We start from the raw sequence: 27,487 nt of genomic DNA on the forward strand, positions 1-27,487 counted from the left end.
TCTCTGTGATTTAAATATCATTGTAACTTAATAATGGAAGTACAGTGACCAAGAAATCGTAGTTTCTGCTCATTTCCCCCCCCCCCCCGCCCCTGACTCAAAAGGACTCTGCATTCAGACACAGAGAGATGGAGCTTCCAAAAATGTTCAAAGGCCTTAAAAGGGGACTTTACTCTGTGCAATCAGGCGCCTGCTTGCACAGGTGGGCTGTTCACACCGGAGGCCCCCTGGTGAATGGGTGCTTTTTCTGATGACTGACCCTCAGGTATAGCACCTCCAAATGGCCAAAGCAGCCAGAAAGGGCACCCATGACCTTGAAAGACGAGAAGGAGCCCGGAGCCATGAACTGAGCCTTGTGCAGGTGCTTCCCCCATCGGCTGTTTCTTGTTTTTTCAGGGTGACTGTGGGCAGACGATGAGGCTGCCCTGAGATACTGAATTATTCATACCACAGCAATACAGTATGCTGACATCTAACTTTTGCTGGTTGTTTTGGTCCATGCCAACGCTGATGGTAGGGAATGCTGGATGTCCTCAGCCTTTTCTGTCCCAGGATACGCCATCTAAACAAGGCTGCTAGATGGTTAGGTGTGCCCAGTGCCTCAAATAGTCTAATAGAAACACAGGGATTCCAGGACTCCTAATACTGGCAGACCCCTTGACTTTCCTTCAGGTTAGTCCCCAGTGTTCAGTTGACAGACAGAGGCCCAGAAAGGGGAGCAACATGCCTATGGTCATGTAACCAGTAGCATGGCAGAAATGGAGGGAAAACCAAGCTTCAGCACTTTTCCATCATCAGGTACTGCTGCTGCCTGTAATGCCATCTGTCGGGTCACGGAAACACAGATGTGGAGTCTCTAGCTGGGATCGCTGAACTGCCTGGCCACACACACACACACACAGAGCTGGATGACGATAACAGTCCACATAGCACCCTAACCTTTTTGCTCAGCTTGCAGCTTTTTAAGGCATGCTTTAGGAGACTCACACAATAAAATTATGATCTGTTTAATATTGTTCTTCGCCTCCTGTATATTGAGACTAAATTTATGTTGTCTTTGCTCTTTCCTTGTCGAACATGATGAAAGGAAGAAGTTATTCCACAGAGCAATTCTAGAGGATAGAAAAATGGTATTAACAACCCCCTTAAATCACCACAACTCTGAAAACAAAAGCAAATAAAAATGTCATTTCTGAAATTCATTAGTAATTGTTAGAAGAAAGCAAACACAAGCTCTCTTTCATGATAGACAGCTACTATATTAGAAAGATATGGAGAGAAAACACTCATACATAATGTTTTGGGAAATTTGTGAATGTTTTACTTTAAGTGAATATTAAATTTAAAAATATATAAGTTCTATTGTCTCTCACCTAAATGAAATATAATAAGAAATTAGATCTTTAAGAAAGACACTACTAATTTCAGCCTGAATCATGTATTCTACTTTAAAAGAAATGGTTTAGAATATTGATAAATAAGGCTGTGAAGTGAAAAAACAAACTTTGTTTTAAAACCAGGTAAAATAGTTAGTTTTAAAAAATCTGTCCCCCATCAACCCCCACCCCCACAGAGATCTAGATATAAGTTCATATTGAATATGTAGAGCCATAGCAAAAAAATAAAAATAAAAATAAAAGAGAGACACACACACACACCTGCCTCTGTCCAGTTTTTGCTTTTACTGAAGGCCCTGGAAAGTCCAGTCTAGGCCTGAATGTCATTGGAAGTGTAATACGTCAAACTATTTTCAGCCATTGATATTGTGGCATGAATTCAGTTTATTGGGTTAACAAATCAGAGTCTTAACAGGACTCTGATGGTCTGGAACATAGTGTTGATAGCTTTTGATTGGCCAGAGATGGTTAGAAAGTACTGGAGCATTGAAAACTGACTCAGATAGTAGGTTCTGGCAAGTTCTAGAATGGTAGTCATTGGAATGCTGAGAGTCAGGATGAAGTTACAGAACACTTGGGAATTGAGAAGGGAAGAACTTTGAAACGTGATAGAGTTCATCCTACCCGCACGTGCTATGTGTGCTCAGCAAAAAGGAGAGAGTTAGGAAGCTGAGAATGGGATCCACATACCCACAGCTCTGCTCAATAAGCACAAGCCCTGGAGAGAGACTGAGAGGGAGGTGGGAGTCTCAGGGCCCACCTTCCCTGCTCTGACTGGAACTCTAGAGTTTCAAGCGACATAGTTTTGTTTCATCTAGTTGCAAGTCAGTGACTACCTGGCACTCAATAAAATAAACACGATCTGCTCCCAACACAGGAGGGAAAATGTGCTGTTCTGGACTTACTGAGATGTGAACAATGTCCAACATGATGCTTCCTAAGGGATCTTTTAGAGTAATTTTGACTATCCTTTACTTTTGCTTTATTCTCTCTATAGAACCTAACACCGTTAAAAGATAAATTCTACTGAACGAAAGGGCACTGAAAATAAATTCCTCTTAATCTTGCAGTCTGACTAGGTCAAATCTATGTGCTGGCACAGAATCTACTTGATAGCTGAAGCCTAGGCCAGAATACAGATCTGGTGATTATGTTGCATGGGCCATTCCTAAATAATGTGGAGGACAGTTGATGGCTTATTGAGCAAGGAACACTTTATTGCTTAAAATTATGACTGTCTTAGCAAATGCACATACTGTGATTGAATCAATATTCAATAATGTTTTAGAAAACAGATGTGGAATGTAAACAATCTTTCTATGTTTCTTGTTTTGGAGCAAAATTCTCATTAAATTCTAGATGCATCCAGCTCCCATATTTCCTGCTTGCTGAGGGCGTAGGGAGGAACCGTAGGGGAGACACACCTCTGCACTTGAATCTGACGGCTGACAGAGTGGTGGGAAGCAAGGGCCGATGTGCCAGCCCTCAGGGCTAGGGCAGGAGGCTTGGTTGCCTTCCTAAAACTCTAAGGGGATTATTTTACTTGACACATTTAAATATAATTCCTTGTCATGCTTTTAAAATGTTCAGCCTGTTTCACTGAACATTTTCTCTGGTTAGACAATTGTCAGTGTGTACATTTCTTTTTTTATATCCAAGTGCCGAAGTCTTTTTCTATAACCCATGGGCTGCCCTTTAAAATCTTGCTGGCGGGCTTATCAACTTCACAGGACATCTTCCTTTAAAGGTGCCCTGAGCAGTTTAATTATATGTTTCTGTGGATCCTGGGAAGTCAGACCAGCTTTTAAACTCTGACATTTAGTGAACAAAAGGCACCGGCTGAGTAAGATCCCTTTGTTGTATTTAAGCCCACAGCTGAGTTTTGATCCTGCTGACAAATAGCTGCTTTTAATCCCTTCATAGGCTCTAGAGTTATAAAGAAAGTTTATAAGTTGGCTAGCTACATACATAAAATATTGCTGAAGAGGCCCTTGTTGCAAAAATGGCCAGACTAAAAGTAGGGCAGGAGAGAGACTAAAATGATGTTTCAGGGGAAGATTCTAGGGTTGTGCTAGCTTGGATCATCACCCAGAATTTGATTTAAATTTTCTCTCAGTAGAAATTTAATAGTGTGCTTGCAATTCAGGAAAGCATGTGCCTCCCTGAGATGTGAGGCGGGCTGGGGAGTGGTCCTGGTGAAGGTGCTATCATGCCTTACATTCCTATTACTGCTTTTGCTTTAGAGAAGCAAAGAACTTTATTGTTATTTCCCTTATACCAACAGTATCCCTAGACTCTGTCTCCACCTTCCACATCCAGTTGGTCAGAATTTCCTGTCAAATCTATTTTATAAAAGCCTCCCAAATCTACCTCCTTTTTTCATACTGAGGGCTCTTGATTTTTTGACTCTGCCTCAATTGCTTTCAACATTTCTTACTAGATGTCCCAGCTCCTGGTGGTGTCCACTTCTGTCCATCCTCTAATCTTCTGCGCAAGTCATCTTCTAGAACGCAAATCTGAACATCAAGCCCTCCTGCGTAAAATCTGTTGACAGCTTACTTTCCGTGTCTGATGACATATCGTGGTGTTATGCCACACTCCTTAGCTGAGTGCACCTGTCATTTCCTCTCTCCCACCTTCCTTTCCCATCTCCCTGCCCTAGGATCCTGGTACCCTTTGTTCAGAGTATTTAGAGTGTATGTGTACATGTGTGCACACACGCACACGCACACACACACACACACACGCCTCATTCTTTCATGTTTTCTTTGCATATGACGTGCCCATATTCCTTTCCCCAGGATGCCCTGCTTCTTTTTGTTTACCTTCCAGAAAACCATTTGTCTTTCAGACTCATTGTAAATGTTACATCCTCTGAGAAAATTTCCCAGACCGGCCCCTGTGCCTTCCCTCTTCTTTCCTTGGTGTCACCACACTCCCTTAGGCGCACCCCTACTTCCATGTTCTATACTCTAGCTCCTCACGTGTCCATTACTGGGCAGTAAGCTCTGAGGCCAGGGACTGTGTCATGTTCGTGATTAATAGGTTATAAACTGTTGAGAACAAAGAGTTGACTTTCTTCTCTATAACTGAATTCACTTTGTCCCTGATCCCCCAGCCTGCCTACAGGAAACAACTGATTCTAACCTATTCTGTTACACTTAGGTTCGGATGAGTGTTCTACCATGCCATATTGCCATTTCACTTACGTGGACACCCCTTGCTGTCATGAGTTCTCCTCTTAGATTTAAAAATGGAAAGAGGATCATAAGAAACTGAAGTTTCTATTATCATTAACCCCTTACACAGAGGGCCTCTCCCAGAGGAAGTACCCTCACTCTGATCTTGTCCTCTCAATCTCTCCAAGCTCCATATTTCCAGCCCCAGAAGGGCTCCTCTTTTGGTGGGGTGCAGACTTGACTTATGTCAAATCCTAGGTTCTTCTCACGTCGTCAGTGGACTCTGTGGTCAATTCTCCAATTTTTGTTCCTTAATATGTAAAATGTAGTTTAGAGAGTTCTGAGAACATTATTTTATGCTTCTCAAAAGCCTAGCTTTTAAGACTATTCTATGAATCATGGCACCGAAAAATGCATTCACTGCTCAAGAGAGTATTGGATTGAATATTGAACGTTATTTCTCCTTTCAGGGTCATGTAAGACATAGTTAGAATTAAAAGTATACGGAATCCTCTAGAAGACATTAAGCTGGCACTCAACGTTAGGGCCATCAGAGCCATCAGTGTTGAGTTGTGAATTGAACCTGAAATTGGCTGACAGTGAATACAAGGTCACTTGGGACCCTCCAGTCTCATGGGACCATCATAGTCTTCCATGCATTTTATTGCTTTTAGGGTCCTTCCTAAATTATTCCTGAGAGATAGTAATTTAATGCTAGTTTTAAAGAGTCCTTAATTCTATATTAGGTTTCTACTCACATACTGTCACTTATGAACAATTTAAATGGTAAAAACACGGGCAGATTCAGTTCCAGTTTATCTTGATTGTTAATGTGTGTGCAAGGTATCTGCCAAGTGTATAGCAGGGAATGATACACATATCAAATAAAAACATCTGTTTACCCTTTATTAAAATGTTGCAAATGTTCATAATTAGAGTCAAATAGTTCCTAATATATGATTATCTTGATAAAAAGTTGTTTTCTTTTAGGAAAGCTATTAATCTGTGCTTCTTCAGGTTTCCTGGTTTAAGAAAAGCCAGTTGAGTGAAGCAGCTACAATACAGGGGACTAACCACTGTTCACAAGTTAACTCTTTCCCATATTGCAGACAAAGTGCCAGAGGGAAACTGAGGTCTCTAAAGCAGAGTTTTTACCCTTACAAGGTCAAAAATGGCTCTAAGAATCTAATGAAAGCTCTGAATTTTCTCCGCAGAAAAATGCAAGATGCATATACAACATGCTACCTATAATTTCAGGATATTTACATGCCCTGCTCAAAACAGTTAAGAACCCAGACCTGCACATTGACTTTGTAGTTAGTAAAAATTATCTTTGAAAACTCTTAAGTTTCTGAGAAAGTATATATACCTGGCTTATGTACTGAAATTTTACAAGAGCAAATATGAAAAATATAATCTTAACAGTACTTCTAACTACAGAAAGAAAAAAAGAAGGGCAACAAGTTGCTGAAAGCCTAAAGTTGAATATGAGAAGGTGAAAAATGCACACATGATGCAACTTCATTTATAAACTTTACCTGCAATGGCAACTCTAGAAAGAGCTGCTGGTTGGGTTTCTGATGCCAGCGGTACCAGCACTGGAGGCAGGAAGGTTTGAAATCACTGAAATTGATTCCCTCTCAGGTATCAAGGGCATCCATTTTGCCTCTTCAGGTCCTTTCTTATATTCAAAATGCACATTTGAAAAAAAAAGACAATATTCACAAAAAGTGAAAAATATCCAGTAAATCACCATGATTACTTACATGCTTTTTCTTACAAATTTCTAAATAATGACTTCTGATTTTATATTTCCCTTGGCAATTAAAAAGTCAGCTTTTTGGATGTGTACTTTTACTCATAAATTGTCACTTTGAATAAGGAATACACACATACACACAAAGATCTAGATTTGACTGGGTAATGAAAATTTGAGGTCTAATTATTCCAAGCTGGAGTTTTGTGATCTGCAAATTTACTTTACTATATTGAGTCAGTGATCAGTGGGCTTTTCTTCTTAATTTATTTTTCTTTTCTTTCTCCTGCTCTCTCTCTCTGTCCGGCACCTCTTCTGGCAGCTGTGTAATGGGGGCTCGGTCACTGAGCTCGTCAAAGGTCTACTGAGGTGTGGCCAGCAGTTGGATGAAGCAATGATCTCATACATCTTGTATGGGGCCCTCTTGGTAAGAATGTCCATCAAGGTGAGGATGACAGCAGAGGGGACAATTTGTCCATTGCTTTGATCCTCTTTGCATATTAAAAATGGGGAGACTGCCCTATAATATGCAAGGATTATTAACAGCAGGAAAGTATAGCTATATGTGGACTTGGCTGTTTTAATAGTAGCGTAATTGCTTTCAACTAAGCATGTAAATTTCCCCTTTCTCTTTCCTGTTGTTTGGTGGTGGGATGCCACGCAGGGTCTCCAGCATTTGCACAACAACCGAATCATCCACCGTGATGTGAAAGGGAATAACATTCTTCTGACAACAGAAGGAGGAGTTAAGCTCGTTGACTTTGGTAATGACTGCTTGTCGTTTGTTTTCTTGATGTGTGCAGTTTAGCCAAAGGGGACAATTTATTGCAGTCTCAGAGGACTGGGCCTTTTTGCTACAAAATAGGCTGAGGGACTTTTCCAGTCAAACGGCAGCCTGGAGAGTGGGGGGTTTACCAGATGGATCACCCTAGGAGATGCTGTTTCCTAATCTATTTTCAGCTTTAGAAGCAATTTTATTAAAGAAAGAAAATAAAAGTGTTTCAAAAGAAGAACTTGACAGAAAAAGTTTTTGGCTTTCTGTTGAGAATTTCACATCTCAGGGCGATTGTCTGTAATTTACATTTTGTCATTTCTCCTTTTGCATATGAATGGAGAAAGCAGTTTGCTCTTTCAAATGACTTTCACTAGCCTTAGGCGTACTTATTCCCAGTGAGCAGAAGGTAAAATAGTCCTTTGGGCCTGAGAGCTAACATCCCTTTAAATTGTGATTATTGCTGCTACATGTGAGGCTGAAGGAAATGGAAACGGGGAGGAAATGCAGGTCAGTATCATCTAAGGCCAGAGGACTATGAAATATCTTCCAGCACTTACATGTTGATACTCACAAACCAGCAAACTACTTGGTTTTCTTTTTTATGTTACTGAATGGTTTAATCTTCTAAATGAGTTCCACAATAGTTAGTATTTCAGAGTCATTGTTACAAATAATGAGAAAAACAGAGAAACACTTTTCAAAATGCTGTCAATGTCATTAGTAAAAAATATCATTAGTAAAGAGTAAAAAACAAGATTGATGATTTTGAGTATTCATTTATATTGGTAAGAAATAATTTGGTATAAAAACATGTCAATGAATTAATTGCTTGAAGAAATTACTTAAAAATGATGAAGTTGCATTAGGTGCCTTGGTCTATTTACTAAAGACGAAGCAAAGAAAAGTAGCAGAGGAACACTTTGTTCAAGTCTTATTCTCCCCTCGCTATATAAGGAATGATATGACTCCAATAATATTGTGTGCATATAACATCGCTGACGTGTTTTCCACACGATCTTGGGAACAGTAAATACGTTGCGAGGGAAATAGACTAGAAGGATGAGAATGGGGATTAATACTGATTTACCCACTCACCACGTTTGCCATTCGGCATAAGGGGGAATGTTCCTAATCTTTCCAGTAGAAAGTTCCTGAACTTCTATTTGCTGCAAAAAAAATTCCTAAAAATTAAAAACAGAAAGTTATACAGTAGTTGTTTTTACCAAAATTGTAGCTGAGGGCTTGGTAAAATGGGAAATTTCCCTTGGTCAGTAGAGTTTAAAGAGCCCTCTTTGGCTTTCTAATAAAGAGAAAGCAAGCAGCTAACACAACACACCCCCTTCCCCCCAAAAATCAACCCTTGGGTCCTTGGCAAATCTGTGCCTGTTGGTCTCTCAAGGGTGTGTCCTTCACTAATGAACACACAGTATTTAGGTTTCTAAGTTCCTGTCATCAACGGCAGTAGTGGCAGCATTTATCATTCTCTTAAGGGCTATGTTAGACTTCCACTTGGTATAAAGGAAGACCTCACCTTTGTAAAGTTCTTTGCAGTTTATAAGTCATTTTCACATTTGTTCTCTTATCTGGTCTTAAGAAGAACCTTCTGTGTTCGGTGTGACTGCTATCGTTATCCAAGTCTGAAGATGAGAAAACTGAGGCTGAAAAGTGAGGTGGTCACACAATTAGTCAGAAGTATAATTGGGATGGAAAGCACGTCTTCTGACTTCTGATTCAGTGTACTTCACTTCCACTTGATTCCCTCATGGTATAAAGAGGAGAACTGGTTAAATGACATTGGAATTACATTAAAATTCAGGTCCTCAACATTGCACCCTAGATAGTAATATTATTAGGCAATTTCTTTTTCCATTTGACAAACGTAGCTTTCTTGCTAGGTTTCCAGGCTTCTAGGCAAGATAAGGCACTGAAATCTTTTTACATCTACATTGATGCTCTGTTATAGATAGTACATGCCAATCTTCTATCGCCATAAAATGAAACACCTTATTAAGAAAGAAATCACCTGAAATAATTTGGAAATATAACAGGGAGATACTTTGGGTTGATCCTAGTTGTTGACATTTTTCTTTTGATTCTAAATTTGCAGCAGTTGGGACAGAAATGTTCACTAGAAAAAAAGTCTAATGATTTAGATAGAATGATAAACACTCGAGCATAGGGGTTGGCAAACTACAGCTTGTGGGCTAAGTATGACCCACTCCCTATTTTCATATGGCCCGTGACCTAGGAATAGTTTTACATTTTTTAATGATTGGAAAAAACCCAAAAGAATATTTTGTGACATGTGAAAGTTATATTAAATTCAAATTTCAGCACCCTTAAATAAAGATTCATTGGAATGCAGCCACGTTCATTTGTTTATATGTGTTCTATGGCTGCTTTTGCACTGTGACAGCAGAGCAGAGTAGTTGTGACAGAGATCATATGGCTTACAAAGCCTAAAATATTTACTATCTGGCCCTTTAAGGAAAAAGTTCTCCAACCCCTGGTCTAGCACCATCCTCTTCTCATTACTGAATTCTGCTACCCTTTTCTAGGTGTCTCAGCTCAACTTACCAGTACACGGCTACGGAGAAACACATCAGTTGGCACCCCGTTCTGGATGGCCCCCGAGGTAAGCAGGGAACATCTACTTCTTTGCACTTGTTGAGTGCCTTGGCATAAAGGGCATAAAAATGGGTAAGAAAATGCTTTATCCTCATTAAATGGTAAGAGATGTAGTTTAGTGAGTGATACTAATGAGACTTAATCTCAGAAAAACAGGATTAAGTCACAAGTAGTCCATAGGGTACCTTCACGCAATTAGAAAAAGGTGATCCCTCCAAGATGCAGCCCTCTCCAAGGGTCATGGTTTGGCAAATTCATCCAGCCTTTGTATGAATTTTAAAAAGTCATCTTCCCTAGTTGGTGTAGCCCCAGTGACACACAAATTGATGAAGAGCCAGATTTCAGCCTCAACTGGCCTGCAGAACTACATGCAGGGGCCCTGGTTGTTTTTCGTTACCGGGTATGTAGCAACTTCTCTTGTGTACTTTATTGGCTCTCTATAGCAAAACATGGGATTTGGTCCTAATTTAGTTCTGGCTTCCTCACCGAACTTTGGAAAATGATGCATTTGGAAATTTGGGGAACTTTCCAGCTAGGTAAGGCACGCCTTGAAACACTAGTACAGTTCTGCTTGTCAAGTCAGCTTTTAAATCCACAGTACCCTGGCTGTGGCCTGAGAGCAGCTCTCTGGGATTAAATAAAGGGTTCTTTTAATAAGAGGACTCAGGCAACACCTCCTTAGATATCTTCCCATCTCTAGTCTGTCCGCATAGTGGTCCTTCTCCTCTGTGACTGCCAAGGTGGTCTGCTAGCAAAGTAATCGGTTCACATCAATCTCTGCTCAAAGTTCTTCAATGGCTCCCCATTGGCTATAGCCCTCTCTTTCATACTTGGGTAATGGATAGACCCATTGTAAAGAAAAAGAAAAACCTTATAGATTCCAGTGTTTACTTAAATCTTAAGTGTTTTTTAAATAGGTTTTTAAAAATATGAAACTAGGTATAAACTTCTTGCCACTTATATTTATAGAACTATAAAATCAAAAGGAGAAAACGTATTATGAAAAAACAGTGAAGCCAGAAACATTCAAGCAAGCAGCTTTAACTTAAATAGGACAAACAAATGTCATTTGTTTCAGAGCACGATTGCATGGGTTGTTTTGAGTCTGCCGTACCTACTACCACTTATCATGTGGTGACTCAGTTCTCCTACTACTTTATTTCAGCTAGCGTGATCTCTGTTCAAACAGCATCTCCTCTGACCTCCAATGGTTACATCTCTGCTTGGTGCCAACTCAATAGTAAACATAACATGGGCACTGACACTGTGCAAATGGTCATCCAGATGATCTGGAATATGGTTTTACTACTCTTCCTCTTATTAATATTATTAATAATAATATAATTATCATTAAAACAAAACCAAAAACATAGGAAGTTTTCATAGGCACCTTGTGAACTCTACTTTGAGAAACACTGCAAGATAAAGTCAAAACTCCTCTGGATGGTGAACAAAGCCCTTCATATTCCAGCCCCATCTGTGCAGCCTCATTTTGGATTACTTTTCCCAATTCATTTGTTCTTAATGCACTAGCAGTAGTGAACAACAGGTAACTCTCCAAACTCCTACTGATATATCATTCCTTTAAATCCTTGGTGTATTGTTACATCAACTGGAATGGCCCCCAGAGCTCTGGAAAATTCCTTCTTAATCTTTGAGTATTGGCTCAAGTGCTAGCTCCCCTAGGAAATCTTTCCTAATCCCTGGTGGACGTTGATAACCATATGTTTCCACTGCAGGCTTACACCCTCCATTGGTGTGCTATCACCACTGCATTGTAACTGTTGACAGGCAGGTCTGGCAACTGGACACTAAGCTCTGGCAGGGAATTGGGATGCCCAGCTTTCAGCAGAATGCATGATACAGAGTAGGTGCTCAAAAAATATATGTTGGGTGAATGAATGCATTGTTAAAAAAGCCAAAGGGATAAGGTGATTTTGGAGGGCAGTTTGAGGAAGGCCTCACAACTATTGGAATTAGCTAATTTTTCTGTAGGTTTTGATTGATCTGTTCTCAAAGTGTAACTGAGGTCACTCAACTCACATTCTGGGGGTGGGGGGGTGCGGGACACAACATGGAAAATGATGTTCCTGTTCTAATCCACAGCAAACTGGTATTCTCAGAATCACAAAATGTAATCAAAAGAAGCCTTGGCCTTGTACAATTATTATGAGGTGTTTGTGACTTTTCAACTTCAGTTGGGTTGAGTGAAATATGTGGAGTGTTTCTACAGAGGGAAGTTTAGTGGTCTATGGTGAGCTTCTGTTGCCCAGATTGCCTGGGACTGGTTCCCTTCCCAGCAGAGAAAAGCGAGTGCCGCCTCCCGGCTGCTGCAGTGGATAAATTGCGGAGTAGGCAGTTATGGTGTGGAGGCCTTGACAGCACTTTTCAGGAGCGAGTGTCTGATTGCTCCGTGTAGGATTCTCTCGGGGTATGTGCTCATATCCAGGATGCTCCAGGACCCAGGCTGCAGTTCTCAGGACTCAGGCCTGAACCATCCTCATATTCTTATTTTCCAACTACAGAATTACTTTTTCCAGCAAAGCCTCTTTTCACTCCACAACTCTCCAAAGGAATGCCCACAGGAACAACGTTCACGTTCATCAGTTCAATTCAGCAAACACTCACACTGCACTGTGAGCAATGCTTTGGGTCAAGAGCAATCTTTGAAAGTATGATCGGTAATGGTTCAAATTAACATTGTCTTCATATTTTGGCCTGCATAGAATATTTATCTTAATATACTTTCTCTTCTGCTTGTGTGAATAAGTGGTGTTTAGATTAAATACGACAACAATGCCTGCAATACCAATGCAAGTGGAATAAAACCATTGTGGACGACCTGTGCGTTTATTTTTAAAATGCATCTGAAAGATCCTTGATCCTATTTTATTTTTGAGAAATTGAACCAAATTATCCTTTCCCCATTTTAATTTCCATTTTTATTTCACAAAATTGAGTAACCCCAATATTCAATTCAAATAGGCTATACTACAAACCAGGTAGCTAATGGAATGTGACCGTACCACAGTCAAATGTTGACAAGCAGTCAAGACACACAGTTCACTGGGGCAGCTCGAAGCCGCAGCAAGAACTGGCTGTGGCATTGTCAGTGCTCTCCGCTCATTTCCTCTCACTGCCTCATTTGGACGCTATTGAAATTGACAAATACTGGTAGAGTGGTATCAACTTAGCAATGTAGGAAAAAAAATTCTGTGGGGTGCTCTTAGTGTGATAGTACTTTGAAACAATACTACTGGGGAAATAAATTGCCTGGTATTGTGAAAAGGTTAATCTAAAAGTCAAGATCAACACAATTTTTTATAAACTAAATATATCAGTAGCATACAGTGACTACGGGGAAGATTATCTCAGGGAAAGATAAGAGTTCAACATAGAAACTATGTATTTAATAGATTACCATTAGCAAAACAATTTAAATAATAAGAAATTAAGTTTCTCATATAACAACAGGAGAGGTAGGTGGTTCCAGAGTCTGTTGATTCAGCAGCTCAATAACATCATCAAAATCCCAGACTCTTAAATCTCCCTGACTATGACCGCTGCAAGCTGCGTGGCTTCATTGTTCGGGGGCTGACTTGGGGGTGATTATGACAACACTGCCTGTGAATACCTGTGGGGCAATAGTGGCTCCAGCATCCCAGGAGCCACCAATGAAAGCACCTGTGGTACAAACAGAAGCCTGCCTTTACTCCCGTGGGGCTGCTCTTGCAGCCAGCCAGAAAGGTTAAGTGGGTTCTCGTCCTGCCCTAGGGTTGAAGCCTTGTCCACCCCTGTATTCATTTCCTGGGTCTGCAGTAATCAAGTGGTAAAAACTGGATGGCTTAGAACAACATAAATTTATTATCTAACATCTCTGAAGGCTGGAAATCCAAAACCAATGTGTCAAGCAGGGCCACGCTTTCTCTGGGGAGCCTCTTCCCTTGTCTCTTCCTGGCTACTGCAAGTTTGCTGCAGTCCTTGGTGTTCCTTGTCTTGTAGCTACACAATTCCAGTCTCCACCTTTGTAGTCCCATGGCGGTCGGCCTGTGGGTATCTGTCTTCAAGTGGCCGTCTTCTTATAAGGACACCAGTAACAATGGATTAGGGGCACACTCTACTCCAATATGACCTATCTTAACTAATTAATCCACAACAACACTATTTTCAAATAAGTTCACATTCTGAGGTCCTGGGGTTTAATTTTTTTTGAGGACACAATTCAACCCATAACAACTCCCTAAGTATTTTTCATTCTTCCTTCGTAGTAAATCATTCAAGTTTCCAAGGTAATCAGCCAGCCATATGGAACCTGCAGGGCTACATGTTACAGGTGCTAGCTGAGAGAGCTCAGCTTTGCCTCTACACACACGCGCACACACACTGCTTCTCAAATACACACACACACACGCACACACACACAGCTGTCTCTCAGACACACACACACACACACACACACACACACACACACACACACACACACTGTTCTCTCTCTCAGCCTTGGGTGTTTGAAGCAAACGTGGTTCTGTCTGGACGTAGCAAGCATACCAATACCAAATTGCCTTCCTGGGTAAGCCCCCAACACCTTCAGACTTTTGTTCTGTCCTACGCACTCTCTGGCCCAGCATTTGTTGTTGTTGTTCTTATTTCCCGAGATGTATGGCCCAGTTATCATGACTTCCCTCCACCTTCTGTTTACAGGATTAAACCTCTCTGGTCTTCTGGCCTGTGACTTTAGCTTGTATCTTAGGCACTTAAAAAAAAGTTCCTATTAGCCATGTTTATTTTCTCTTTTCCCCTTCACTGTCTTCTGATGACAATTTCTTTCTTTCTTTTTTTTTTTTTTATCAGTAAGGGGATTGCAACCCTCAGCACGGTGTGGTCTGCACCACACTCAGCCAGTGAGCGCACTGGCCATCCCTATATAGGATCCAAACCTACGGCCTCGGTGCTACCAGCGCCGCACTCTCCTGAGTGAGCCACAGGGCCAGCCCCTGACGACAATTTCTTATAACAAGTAATATGAATAATGGTATTCCACATTTGCATAGAATTTTTACAAATATTATTATTCTTATTTTTTTTTTTCCTTTTTGTCTTTTTTCGTGACTGGTAATGGGATCGCAACCCTCGGTGTCATGCCCATACCGCGACCGGCAATGGGATCGCAACCCTCGGTGTCGTGCCCGCACCGCGCTCAACCAGTGAGCGGACCGGTCTCTATATGGGATCCGAACCCTTGGTGGGAGCGCCGCCGCACTCTACCGAGTGCGCCACCGGGCCGGCCCCTACAAATATTATTTTTTGAATACTTACACCTCCTATGAAGATGCCAATGAACATGATTACATCGATGTATAGATGATGTAATCTATAGGCTCTGCCAGGTCAAGTGCCTGTGGACACAGTGTGGGTGGGCAGGTAATGATGACTGGAATCCATATTTTGTGACTCATTGAACTAAGGGATTTCGAATACAACCCATGCTCACTTTCAATATTGGTATTGCTCAGCTAATATGTATATCAGACACATGCCAGGTAATATCCTGGTCTATAGCAAAAAGGAATACAAGCCTAATTAATGTTTATTAATAGTGATGGCAAGGGTCTAGGGATAGTTGATACTTCATCTACATTTCCCACCATCACGTATAGGGAAGAATTAAACTGAATGTTTGTAAATGACTGAAATCCCAGAAAAGGAACCAAAGCTGTCATTCCTGTTTTTATTGAGGACATCTGTTTTTATTGAGGACATCATTATTTTAACATAAAAAAATTTTATTTATTTATGTTAAGATAATGATGTTATTATTAACGTCATTAATAATAAGTTAAAATAATGCCTTATATTTAGCAGGTGTGCACGGGTGTGGCCATTATGGTGATTAAAACATTAAGATTTTGCCATTCTGGGTGGTACATGGCTGCTGTCAAGAGCTCCTTTAGAGCTCCTTTTTTCCTTGGACACCCGTGACCTAATGATCCAGCACCTACAGGGGGTAAGGTCTGTCTAGCAAGCAGGGAGGCTCCTGGGTCAGCTCCAGCTGATCTTCCTTCCAATGGCCAGTGCCACATGTCAGCTGATTGCCAGATATTTTTAATATCGTGCTTTTTAAGTAAGTGTATAGCAGGAAGGAAACTTTCACTTACTGAGGATTGACTAATACACCAGGAACTTTGATAGGTGCTTTTTAACACATTATTTTATTTCATTCTCACAACAGCTCTCAATAGTAGTATTTTCTCCATTTTACCACTGAAGAAAGTGAGGCTTAAAGAGGTGTAGGAGGTATCGTGCCCAAATTCCTCCTGGTAAGTGCTAAAGTGGTTTGGCTTTACAGAAAGCGTCAGAATGTAAGCCCCGTTTTACAGATGAAGAAACCAAGGCAGGGAGAGGATACTTGTACTCTTTCACTTTCCAGTACATTCATATGGGGTGTTCAGTGTGGAAAATGTGTGCCAGCTAACTGAGACAGCTCATACCACAAAGACACGAAGAGATATGGTGGAAGGATACTCTGAAATTGGTGAGTGAGATACATAAAAGATGCACACAAAGGACCTATCCCCTATAATTTACAGGTTGACTATATTTTGCAATCCCACCAATGCAAGAAGCAGCCCATGTATTAAGGATCCCTAAAACATGTCCCTAAAACAGCTAAAAGTCTGTTTCTGTATTAGAAACAGACTTGTGGATAAAATAAACATTTGTTTCTTTTTAGAATTTTTTTTTCCTTTTTCCTTCCATCTGCTGGTTGTTGCAAACAAGAGCTAATCAGCTGAGCAGAGAAACAGATGTGCTGTGATGGCTCCAAAAATGGGCCTCTTTTTGCCTGGCAAAGGGTCGTTGACAGGGGACAGTTGCCATAACAACCAGCTTACACCATTGCAGAAATATCACAGGCTTTTTGCAACCACTCTTGCCTTCATTAATTATGCTGTTTCCAGCTAAATGATATGACAATGCTATTTCCTTTGGCATTGTTAAGACTAGAGATGACAAATGAGGTATTTTATGTTGAAGGGCTGAGAAAGCCATGAAATACTATACAGCTGAAATACTTGTATTATTATTGTCATTATTACCATTTTGTTCCTTAAGCCCTAGCTAATGGTTTTGGTTCCCAAATAAGAGTCAGCATTTATTGAGTGCTTACTATGTGCCAGGCACTATGTGCTTTGTATGTATTAACTCATTTATAATTCTTACCACAATCCCAATGTTTTAAAGTAAATAAATCACAAAAGGTAACCGTTCTTGTCCCTGGACAAGTTATTAGGTGGTGCCACCAGAATTTGAACCTAGGTATTTGGCTCCAAAATCCTCACTCTTAACTACTACACTACAACAAGCCGTTTAACAGTGACCACCAGTGTACCAGATAAGATGTGAATCTTGTTTTTTTCTTTCAATTTTTAAATTATTTTAGATAGGAACTATTTTTCCTAGTATGTTGAGGAACATGCAATATTTCAACACAACACTAGAAGCCAATGTAATTAATGAATGCCCAAAGGAAGGACCTGGACAAATAAAATGAGAAAATCTTCAGGATTGAATTTAGGAGATTTGAATTCTAGTCTTAGTTCTGCCACTCATTTTTGAAAAATGATTGTGGTTCAGTTATTTTAATATAGCCTTCAGTTTGGGTAAAAAAAATTAAGAACAAAAATTTTGGAGTCAGATCTGGAGGCAAATCATAGATACCTGCTTAGCCACTTAACCACTAACCTCAGGCGAGTTACTATTTCCGACTAGTAAAATGGGGAGAAGTTAAAAGAGGTAAAATGGGGAGGGAAAAAAATCTGCCTCAATAGACAAAACTAAATAATGTTCTGAAAGCATTTTAGGCAGTACCCAGCATAGTAAGTGCTTTAAAAAATGGTGGCACATACTGCGGCCCCCGCCCCCCGCCAGTGTCTAACCTGTTCTCGTCTGTAACAAGGAGAGATGGGCTTAGGTAGTCTTGGCCTCCAAGGTCCCTTCTATTTTACAGAGAACATGTGTGGTTTTTAGGGGGAAGAACCTCTTCCAGCTCTCATTTTCCATGGATCTGGTGTTCCACAGATGAAGAGTGTGAGATGCCACCAAGCTCAGTAAGGGTGCACTGGCAATGACCATGTGGACTCTAGGGTCCATTTTGCCTGGCTCTATTAAAGGACTGGGGATTCTTGAGACCCCATCTACCAGTCATATTACTACCAGGAATACAGACTTTAGGAGCTCAGGGGATGCAAATGAGAGGTTTAGGACTTTAGATCATTGGCCTTCCCTAGAAACATTCGTCTCTGAGATTCTGTAGCCTTTTGCTGTTCCCTGGTCTCCCCCCGCCCCCGGCATCTTGTATGAGCCTCTATGAAACAGAGAGATTCCTTCCTTTCTATTTTGGGGCTGACCTCCCTACATTTGAGGAGTGGTTCTGCCTTCTGTGGCTCTGAGGCACAACCTGGGTGCTCAGGGCCTTGGTGGGTGAAGGGAGAAATGACTGGGTGCAGCCCTGGCTTTCCACCTCGGCTCCAGCCACAGCTCCTGCAGCTGGAGCTCTGCAGGGAAGTTGAGTCATATGCCAAATGTCAGTGTGGAGGTGGGGGGCTGGCCCTGGAGGTGGTGGTGACATGTCACCCTCCTCCTGGTGTGTCTAAGTATAGGACCCCATCTGAGGGCTTCAGGTTCCAGATGTGCAGAAGCAAGTGACGCCCAGAGCAGAGGCCTCACATCCCCTCCACTCAGTACTGAGCAAGAAGTGTCAAAAGGAACAGCCTCCACGAGCATTTGGAACTTTTTAGGCTGTCCTCCCACCTGTCTCTGGGGAGGCGAGGAGGGTCAAGGCATCTACTGTTTCCCTGTCGTCATCCACCAAAGAGAGAGAACTGATTCTGTTATCGCAGGGGCAGAAATGTTGGCCAAAGGAATGTCAGGGTCGGCCTCAGCTCTCTCTGAGTCCCAAAGTACCCAGTGGCTGCCATCCTGTCAATGCCTCCACTGCCCTGTTCGAGGGACAGAGGCTCAGCCCATGACAGGGAATTCATGCTCTCTCGCCTGATGGCCACTGGGCTGGGAGAAGAAAGCAAAGGGAGGCAGGCAGTTGACATTAGGAACGGGACACCAGAGTGGCCTCGGGGTGGAATGAAGCAGGAGCAGGTGGAGGTGGGGAGGCTAGTGTTTACCATGCTCTGGTAGGTCCCAGGAATTTTCTGTACCTTTTTTAGTTTTAGAAAGTTAAACGAAGTCACTCTCAGATAGGAAAATGTGATATTCCCATTTTTGGTGGGATTTGCATGGTGACATCAGCCGGCTGAGCACAGAAACCAGAGACTACTGGCAGACGAAGAGGTATGCCCAGGCGGGCTGTTCTGATATTCTGTTTGATCTACTTCCCTTCCTAGTTTTCAGATGCCTCATGGAGGAGAAAAACATTTTTTCCTCCCTAGTTCTGTACTGCGTGCTCGCACTTCTGTTCCGAAGCCTCCCAGCCGTGTGCCCTAGGCAAGTTTCTCAGACTTTCTGGGCCCGTTTCCTGACCTGGGGTAGCAATTCCTGACCTAACAAGCTGCAAAATGGACTGACTTGTGAGGCCCCTTCTCACTGTCTGTAGCCTGCATTCTGATGGAGGAGGGGGTGGCAATGAGGGGAGAGTGAGGGGACGGGGAAGCGAGCGGCGGCAGGGAAGCCACCGCTTCGTGCTGCCAGGACGAGCTTTGTGCCCGGAGCTGGAGGTTGCTGTGGCTGTGGCTTACCCAATGCACAAGCTCTTTGGCAGTAGTGGCCCAGCATCCTCTCTCCATGTTATACGAATTCCCAGCAGAGGCCTCACTCGGGAGACTAGTGGGGAACCATGGAGTTTGCTCCTGGTTTGGCCATGAAGCCAGCTGTGTGACTTCAGACAAGAAAAACTAATGCCCCCCATCGGGCCCTCGGTTTTCTCTTCTGTAAAATAAGGGGGTTGAGTGAGTGAGTCCCAGGTCCTGTCAGTGTCCATATGCGTGTGGGGAAGGTGCTGGAGCAGGGGAGGGTGGTGGGATTGCAGTGGGCCTCCCAGCAAAGGTGCTTCTTCAGGAGCTTTGTGAGTGCTGGGACACATACGAAGTCCGGGCGTGCTGGCTTACTTTTCACAGGGAATTCTGTGGACATCAGTCCTGAGTCTGAGAAGGGGGCTTACTACACACACACAAGGATAAGTGACATGTTTCCAGGGCTTTGGGGAATCTAGGTGCAAAAATCAGTGGTGTGTGCTGGTCCCAAACCCAGAAGAGCTTCCCCTCTGCCCTCCACTAGCCGTGGTAGGAAGTTTGTGCTGTTCAAATGTGCACTGTGTGTTTTTATTTCTCTAAAGAACCTGGTTTTATTTCTCTAAAGGCCCAAGCTGAATATTATAATCCTGGGAAAAGACTTGTAGTACATCACATTTTAGTTAGAGACCTTTCTAAAGTTCATATAAGCCGTCTAACTTAAATTATTTCTGGCAATTACAAAATATAGATTCAATCTTAGCCTTAGTTTGAGTTTTATGAAAGAACCTAAAAAAGAAAAAAAAATCAATTCCAGATCATCTAGTCCATATCCCTTTTGCAAAAAACACTCAAACAAATCTTAAATATATCCTCCCTTGAAATTATAGTCTATCCTAGGGAAGAGACCTCATTTGTTTATTTAGAGTCTCAGCTTGAAACACTTTAAGATGTTTGTGTGTAAAACTAATGAAGAGAATTTGCCACTGGAATATTTATAATTGCAATTTCTGATTCTAGAGAAGTTCTAGTTTAGAAATCTTTATGATCAATAACATTTGTCAATTATGCTGCATGAATTGAATAAGCAAAATTAAAAGTCCTATTTGCTTTCCTACCTCTCAGCCAATCTTATTTGCTAATCTGTTGCCTGCGTTTTGGAGCTCAAAGTCATCCAAGGATTAATAGCTTTAGGTCTATTTGCCTTGCCTTTTATTTAGCTGAATTTAGCACTTGAGATAACAGCATTTTTCCTGTGTACTTGAATGAAATTTTAATCTCGACCTTTGGTTATAATTTTTTATTGCACAATTGATTCTAGTAAGGTGAGAAATCAGAACATAGAAGGCAAACCTAATTACATTTTTAGAGACATTTTAAAATTCCACTAAAAGTTTTAGTGGAAAATAAAATAGTCTGAATAATACCTATTTTTTTTATTTTAAGTTTGGTAAATTTTTTTTTATGAGAGCAAAACTTACTATAATGTTACTTGCTTGAAAACTGGTTAAAATCACATTATTAAAAGAGATTTCAGCTCAGCAGCTCTTTGATATATAATTTGATAAATGGTTTAAGTTAAATATCTTGTTGGAGAAATTTAGGTTTTCTGTATCCAGGAGCTCATATGTTGACTCTTTTTATCCCCTTTATATCCAGTATAATACAGATGTTCTTTTCAGATAACGAAGACCTTGAGATGAGGAGAGGCTGTTCTCTCAGGTTCTTCTAGCCCACATCCTTCTGCAAGAGGCAGAGGGTGGATCTCCCCTATCCTGGGACCCTTATTAGTAATCCTTACTCTTGGTATAGACTGAAATGAAACTATGATCATGGGACATTTCACGGATCATGGTGCCCCGAGAAACTGAGAGTACTACCCAAGCCTTGTGCTTGCAATAGAAAGGGATATAGTTGGGAAGGGAATTTCTTTCATTCTTCTTGTGTTAGTCTTATGGGAACCTAGTTTTACAACCAAGGCACCACCTTTAACCTGCCAACTTACCAAGAAAGAATTTCAACAGTCAACAATTACCTTTGAAGAATGAAACATACCCTTGAAAGTTAAGGCGAACTTTTCAATACTTAATTACACTTTCAAAATAAAACTAAACTAAACAAAAAAACTTGCTCCTTTTTATTATAGAAACCACTTATGCCTCTATAGACATTTTAGAAAATACAAAAAGTCTTCAAGAAGTTAGCAAGTAAAATATTATCCATACATCAATGACCCGATGATATCTACTATTAACATTTAGGTGCCATAGAAAAAGCTGAATAACCAGTGTTTTCGTAAGGAATACTTCAGATGAGGCCCATGAGAAAGGGGTTGCTCAGTTTGTGTGGGAAGAAGTGATGTAGGGAGATTAAATATTTTGCCAAACTATCCCAGTGAGGGGGTGGCAAAACCAAAACGAATGTGCTGGGCTCTGGGATTTTCTCCTATCACCCAAAGGTGCAAGTCTTTCCACGACCCAAGAGCTGCTGCCACTGCTCTGCCGTTTCCCAGTGCTGGCTGAGGAAAGGGTCAACCGTCTTCAGCAGAACTCAGCTGATCACGCCCAAGGACGGATGAGACGAAATGTGTCAAGGCAGTTGTGTTATCAAGCATGAGTGTGGTTTCACCCCATCAGCGCCTGCAGGAGGGGGGACGAGGTGTTCCCTCTGTGAGGCAAGAGGGAGGGACTGGGGGTGGATTTGAGAAGTCTGGAGCTCTTCAGGCTAAGGAGAACTGTCTCAGCAATCAAAGAAAGCTGACTGCTGGACTTTTCTCCCAAGACCAATTGAGTTAAACCGTTCGTACAAACTTGTTTCTTGTCTTCAGTTCCCTCCAGAAAGGAAAAAGGTGGTAATGACAACATTTGGGAAGCTCAAGCCTGCCTCTGGGTAAAATAGCTATTGGCATTAGGCACTAAGGCTGTCAGTGCATAGGTATTGCTAGGAATCCCAGCACTAATGATTTTCTTCTTCCTAAAATAAGCAGCAGTGTAGTCTACGTGTACCAGAAAAGCCAGAAGTTCACATTTCAAGGTAGGAACCTGGACATGCTCCGTTAATCAGCACTCAAACAATTGCTCTGTTGCTGAAGCTCATGTTCCTTAATGGAGGCATTATCACAGCAACCAGCATCTTTTCATGGACCTTGAAGCCTTCTACAAAATATTGGCAACAAAATCCCCTGAAGGTTCCAGTCATCCTGCTCACACCCCAGTCTAATCTATGGTTCTCTCTAGCTAATTTGCGTGGGAGTGTTAGCCTCTTAGTTGGAGGTACTACCCCAAGATCGCTTATGTGGAAATCATGAAAGCATAGAATATTAGATTGGAAGGATTGGCAGAGATCATTCATTCCCTCCTGCCATTTTATAGATCAAGAGAGGTCCTGAGAGCGTAAGTGACTTGTTTACACCTGCTTAGGGGTAGAGCTCAGACCCAATTTGAACTTGTTATCCTGGCTGGTAAATTAATTCTCCTCCTGACTTCCCTACTTTTATAAACAGCACCTTTATTCTCCTGGTCACCGTGGATCAAAATGTCAATCTTCCTTGACGTGTCCCTCTTCCTCACCTCCCCTATTAAATCGTCCTCCAAGTCCTGCAGGTCTTCCTAGAACTCTCTCTCAAGCCTCATCTGTCCTCCATATCCCACCGCTACCAACACCATTCACATATATCTATGACAGAAGCAAAGGCTCGAGGTGAAGTAGAGTGAACTCGCCTCGGGCATGTTTCCTCCTTGGGGTGGTAGCGGTGAGGGTGTGTGAGGATGAGGCGTTTGGAGTCCTGGGCCTGTCTCAGTCTCTCATCCTCTTTCTTTCCACCCCTTTAGTATGACTTACAGAATCTGGAAAGCCTGGTCGCAAGGCAATGCCATTGCCACTGTCCTGTCTTAGTGGAGCATTGAAACAACTGATTCAGAGGGTTCTTTGCGAGGTTGCCTTCTCCTGGGGGCAAGAAAACCAAAGACCATTTGACCATCCAACCATCCTTAACTCAGCTTTATTTTACCCAGTCACAAGGAAAGTGCTGAGCTAAAGAGAGTAAAATTACTTTTTTATTCTAAGGAAATAGTCGCAGACTGGTGTTCGATGGATAGGGAATCCAATTCCAGGATGCGTTCACCTTCAGGTGGGATGCATTCTTTTAGGGTGCTTCTTTAAATCCCGTCACACGTGCAACCCACATAAAGGGTTGTTTACTCTTAGTAAGGGGCAATCCTGAGAGAGGCCCTCTGAGAAAATAGAGTTTAGGTGACAAAACTTCAAAAAATCTGCTTAGTTTGGCTAAAATATTTAGCACAGCAGCTGATAATTTAAGCCGAATACAGCCTTGATTATAGATAACACTTGTCATGTGGCAATGAGTTGTTACTTCTCCTTCTCCAAGTGCGGGTTCAAATTCTCACCCTGACAATTACCAGCTACGTAACTTTGGCTAAGCTGTTTAACTCTGCTATGCCTCAGTTTCCACATCTACAAAAGGTGATAACAGCAGCTATTTCACATAATTATTGTGAAGATTTTAAGTGCATGTTTGACTCTCCCTCCCCAGGGCCTAGTACCATGCCTGGCTCACAGGACTCAGTAATTATTGGTGAATTATTTCATTCATGTAATTTTCTATAAACGCCTTTTGAAGGCTCATCTTAAAAATGTCTTTGTCACATGGTGAACTGAGTTTTGGGAGGAAAATTTGCCCGAGAGATGCTTTCTTATTAATTAGACTGAGCTGCAGACAGTGTCTGTGAAGAGAAGTTGAAACCAGATAGACGTTTTGCATATTTTATGGCGACACTTGAGAAATGTTAGGATATCTCCACTCTCGCATTTGGATGTGTTCTTGGAATTGCCTTCTGTGTCCCATCCAAGAGGACTGGAAGTTGATTTGAGTTTCTCCCCAGAAGTTGCAGACTGTGGGTACGGACACTGTTCATCGTCTTTCTCAGTCAGCAGTGGCCTCCCTCCAATATCCTACACATTTGGGGCCCATATCCTCCATTGGACATGTTAGTACACATTGTCTTAGGACATTTATAGTTGTCATGACTTGTCATTTAATTATCGTAGGTTCACTTTATATTTCAATTGGCCACTTCTCCTTTTGGGGGAGGATAGAGTCTTATTTCTCTTTCCCTCACAGGGCCTCTCATGTCATGAATAAAAACAGTGAACTATTTGCTGATTGATAGGTCTAAAATTATGTTTGTCCCACACTTTTGAAAATGTCATTTCTGAAAGGGAAGGTGTTGAATAGCCTTCTCTAGAGATCTTTTAAAATAATGTAGTTTCTCTCCTGATTGGGGTGAGAAAGTGAGGTCTTCAGGGGCAATGAAATGGCCTCTGGATCTGAAATTGGAATTATTTGAACTCCAGTTTGAACGTACATCTGAAAATAATGTGTTAAAAAAAATGACAGGATATTCTGTGAGAGAATATTCTACTCAAACCATGCGGCTGGGGCCAGGACAAGGACGTGGGTGTACAGAAAAATGTTCTCCAGTTCAGAAACCAGGAGAGAAGGGCAGAGGGCGATTGTGGGAGCAGGAGCACAAGGTCTAGGTCAAGACAGCTGGTGCATTTTGCTAGGCCTTGCGAGTCCAATGAACTGGGTCTGGGAGAGAGCAGGTGCACTGGTTCTCTGTCACTGCCATCACAATACCGCACCTGTTCAGTGGCTTAAAATAACACATTTCTTATTGTCTTAGTCCATGTTGTGCTGCTGTAAGATAACGCCCAAGACTAGATAATTTATAAAGAAGAGAAATTTGTTCTCTCACTATTCTAGAGGCTGGGAAGTCCAAAGTCACGGTGCCAGCATCTGATGTGGGTTTTCTTACTCTGTCTTCACATGGCAGAAGGCAGAAGAAAGAAACCCACTCCCGCAAGTCCTTTTTATGGTCGCATTAAACCATTTCTAACATGAGAGCCCTCATGATCTAAACACCTTCCAAAAGGCCCCACTCCAGTCACTGTTGCATTGGGGATTAAGTTTCCAACACATGAATTTTGGGGGAACATTCAGACTATGGCACTTATCTTACAATTTTCTAGGTGAGAAGTCCAGTATGCGTCATGCCAGGCTAAAATCAACTCTTCCATTTGGAAGTCTCCCAGGCATCTGAGACTTTATGAGTCCTAAACGGAACTCAGCTTTTCACCCCAAACTTGCTTCTCCTAATGTCTTTCCCACCTCAGTAAGTACCAATCCTATTCAGCAGACGTTCAGGTCAAAAAGTTTGCAGTCATCCTCAACTCCTCTTTCTTATAAGCCCCGTTCAACAAATCATTAGCTTTACTGTCAGAATTATACCCGGAATCTGATTATTTCTTACTGTCTCACTCTCTCTCATCTGGATCCCTGTAGTAGCATTTTAAACGAGTTTTGCTTCTTCCGTGCATGCCCCACTTGAATCCATCCTCAACACAGCAGCCAGTGTGATCCTGCTAAAATGTAAGCCAGATTGGTTACTCCTCCACTCCCCACAGCCAATTGTCCCATCTCATTCAGGCTGAAAGCCACAGACACTATGATGGCCTGAGAGGGTGGGCCCATCACTCCGCTGACCCTGTGTGCACCATTGGTGTTACTTGTCCACCTCGCAGGTGTTTGGATCATCAGATATCAAAATTTCCCACCTGCCCTTCACCATGAGCCATCCTGGGAGGCAGATTTCAGGTGGAATGGGGCACCGGGTCCCTCCATGTTCTTTGGCCCACCTCTGTCTTCTCCCATCCCCATCATGACAGTTAGCAGAGTCAGAATGTGGGGGCTTTTCTTGCCTTACCCAAAAAGTTGATAGAAATAGATTTCTCTACAGGGTTTCATGCTCCTCAATCTAACAACAAGCCCAGGGTCATTTTCTAGTTCTGCTGCTTTTGCACCCACTCAGGCCATAACTGAAGTAGCAGCTGCTGCTACAATGCAAACCAGTTGTTGGGGTTTGAGGAGGGGCAGATGTTCTTAGACAAAAGGAATGGAGGTGGGGTGAGGTGGTTCTTCGTGTTAACATCAGTTTTCTAACATCTTTCTGCTCAATTGGTTTACACTCTTGGGGATTTTGTGCAGTGGACAAGCATCTTTGAGAACAACTGTTCCCAGTTGTTGAATTCAGTAGCTGGTAATGAGATGAAGGAGGCAGACAAAGACCTTCCTTAAAGGAGGCAGGGTGGGGGCAGCGTGGTTGGTATTCCCTCTCACGCCTCCCCTTGCACTGTTCTTGGTACATAGAAGGTTTAATGCATGTTTTATGAACAGAACAGACATACTTTTAAAAGTTAATAAACATATCAGATGATAAATCAGTCACACACAAATAAGGCCTAGAATACACGCATCTTATTATCACTGGAATTCAATATCATCGTAGCCAAGGGAACTGAGAAGGGGGCTAAAGATGGGCGAAGGGCCTTTTTAGGACATCTGAGGTGGCAGTGGGGTTGATGTGTTGTGTCCTGCTTTTGTCTGATAGGTCATTGCTTGTGAGCAGCAGTATGACTCTTCCTATGATGCTCGCTGTGACGTCTGGTCCTTGGGGATCACAGCTATTGAACTGGGGGATGGAGACCCTCCCCTCTTCGACATGCATCCTGTGAAAACACTCTTTAAGATTCCAAGGTAGGACACAAGATGGCGCTCTTGACTCATTAGTTTTCTTGTTTAAGAGTCCCGTTAGAGGGATAATAGAGTTGGTAAGCAATTTCTCTCCGAACCTGAGGAAGCCTGATTGTAGAATATATTTCCTTTTGAAAAAAACCAAAAAACCCAAAACAAAATAAGAGGTGTGTGTGCGGGGTGAGGATGTTCCTGAAAGATAACATACCTCAAGAATAATAGGATTGTGTTATAACAATTGCATATTTTCAGTGCTCCTATTTTTCTGAGTTGTGCATATTTTGTGCTTTGCACAAGAAGACTACAAATGCAATTTTGGATTAAATAAGCTGTCTAAATACTGATGTTTTCTTTTTAATTATATACTCCCTCTAGTTTGCGGGGGGGGGGGGGGGGAAAAAAA

The 27,487-nt window shown here is 41.9% G+C and overlaps 1 protein-coding gene across 2 annotated transcripts in view; it reads left to right on the forward strand.

Moving 5' to 3' along the window:
* Nucleotides 1-27,487, forward strand: part of MYO3B (myosin IIIB) — a 393,995-nt gene that overhangs the window by 13,587 nt on the left and 352,921 nt on the right. For both annotated transcript variants that reach the window (XM_008567646.1, XM_008567647.1), the window contains exons 3-6: nt 6,655-6,759; nt 6,997-7,096; nt 9,666-9,742; nt 26,942-27,087. In XM_008567646.1, the coding sequence (XP_008565868.1) occupies nt 6,655-6,759; nt 6,997-7,096; nt 9,666-9,742; nt 26,942-27,087 (428 nt within the window). The remainder of the gene's footprint in view (nt 1-6,654; nt 6,760-6,996; nt 7,097-9,665; nt 9,743-26,941; nt 27,088-27,487) is intronic.

Source organism: Galeopterus variegatus, unplaced genomic scaffold (genome assembly GCF_000696425.1).
Source record: "Galeopterus variegatus unplaced genomic scaffold, G_variegatus-3.0.2 Scaffold335, whole genome shotgun sequence".
Taxonomy (NCBI): Eukaryota; Metazoa; Chordata; class Mammalia; order Dermoptera; family Cynocephalidae; genus Galeopterus; species Galeopterus variegatus.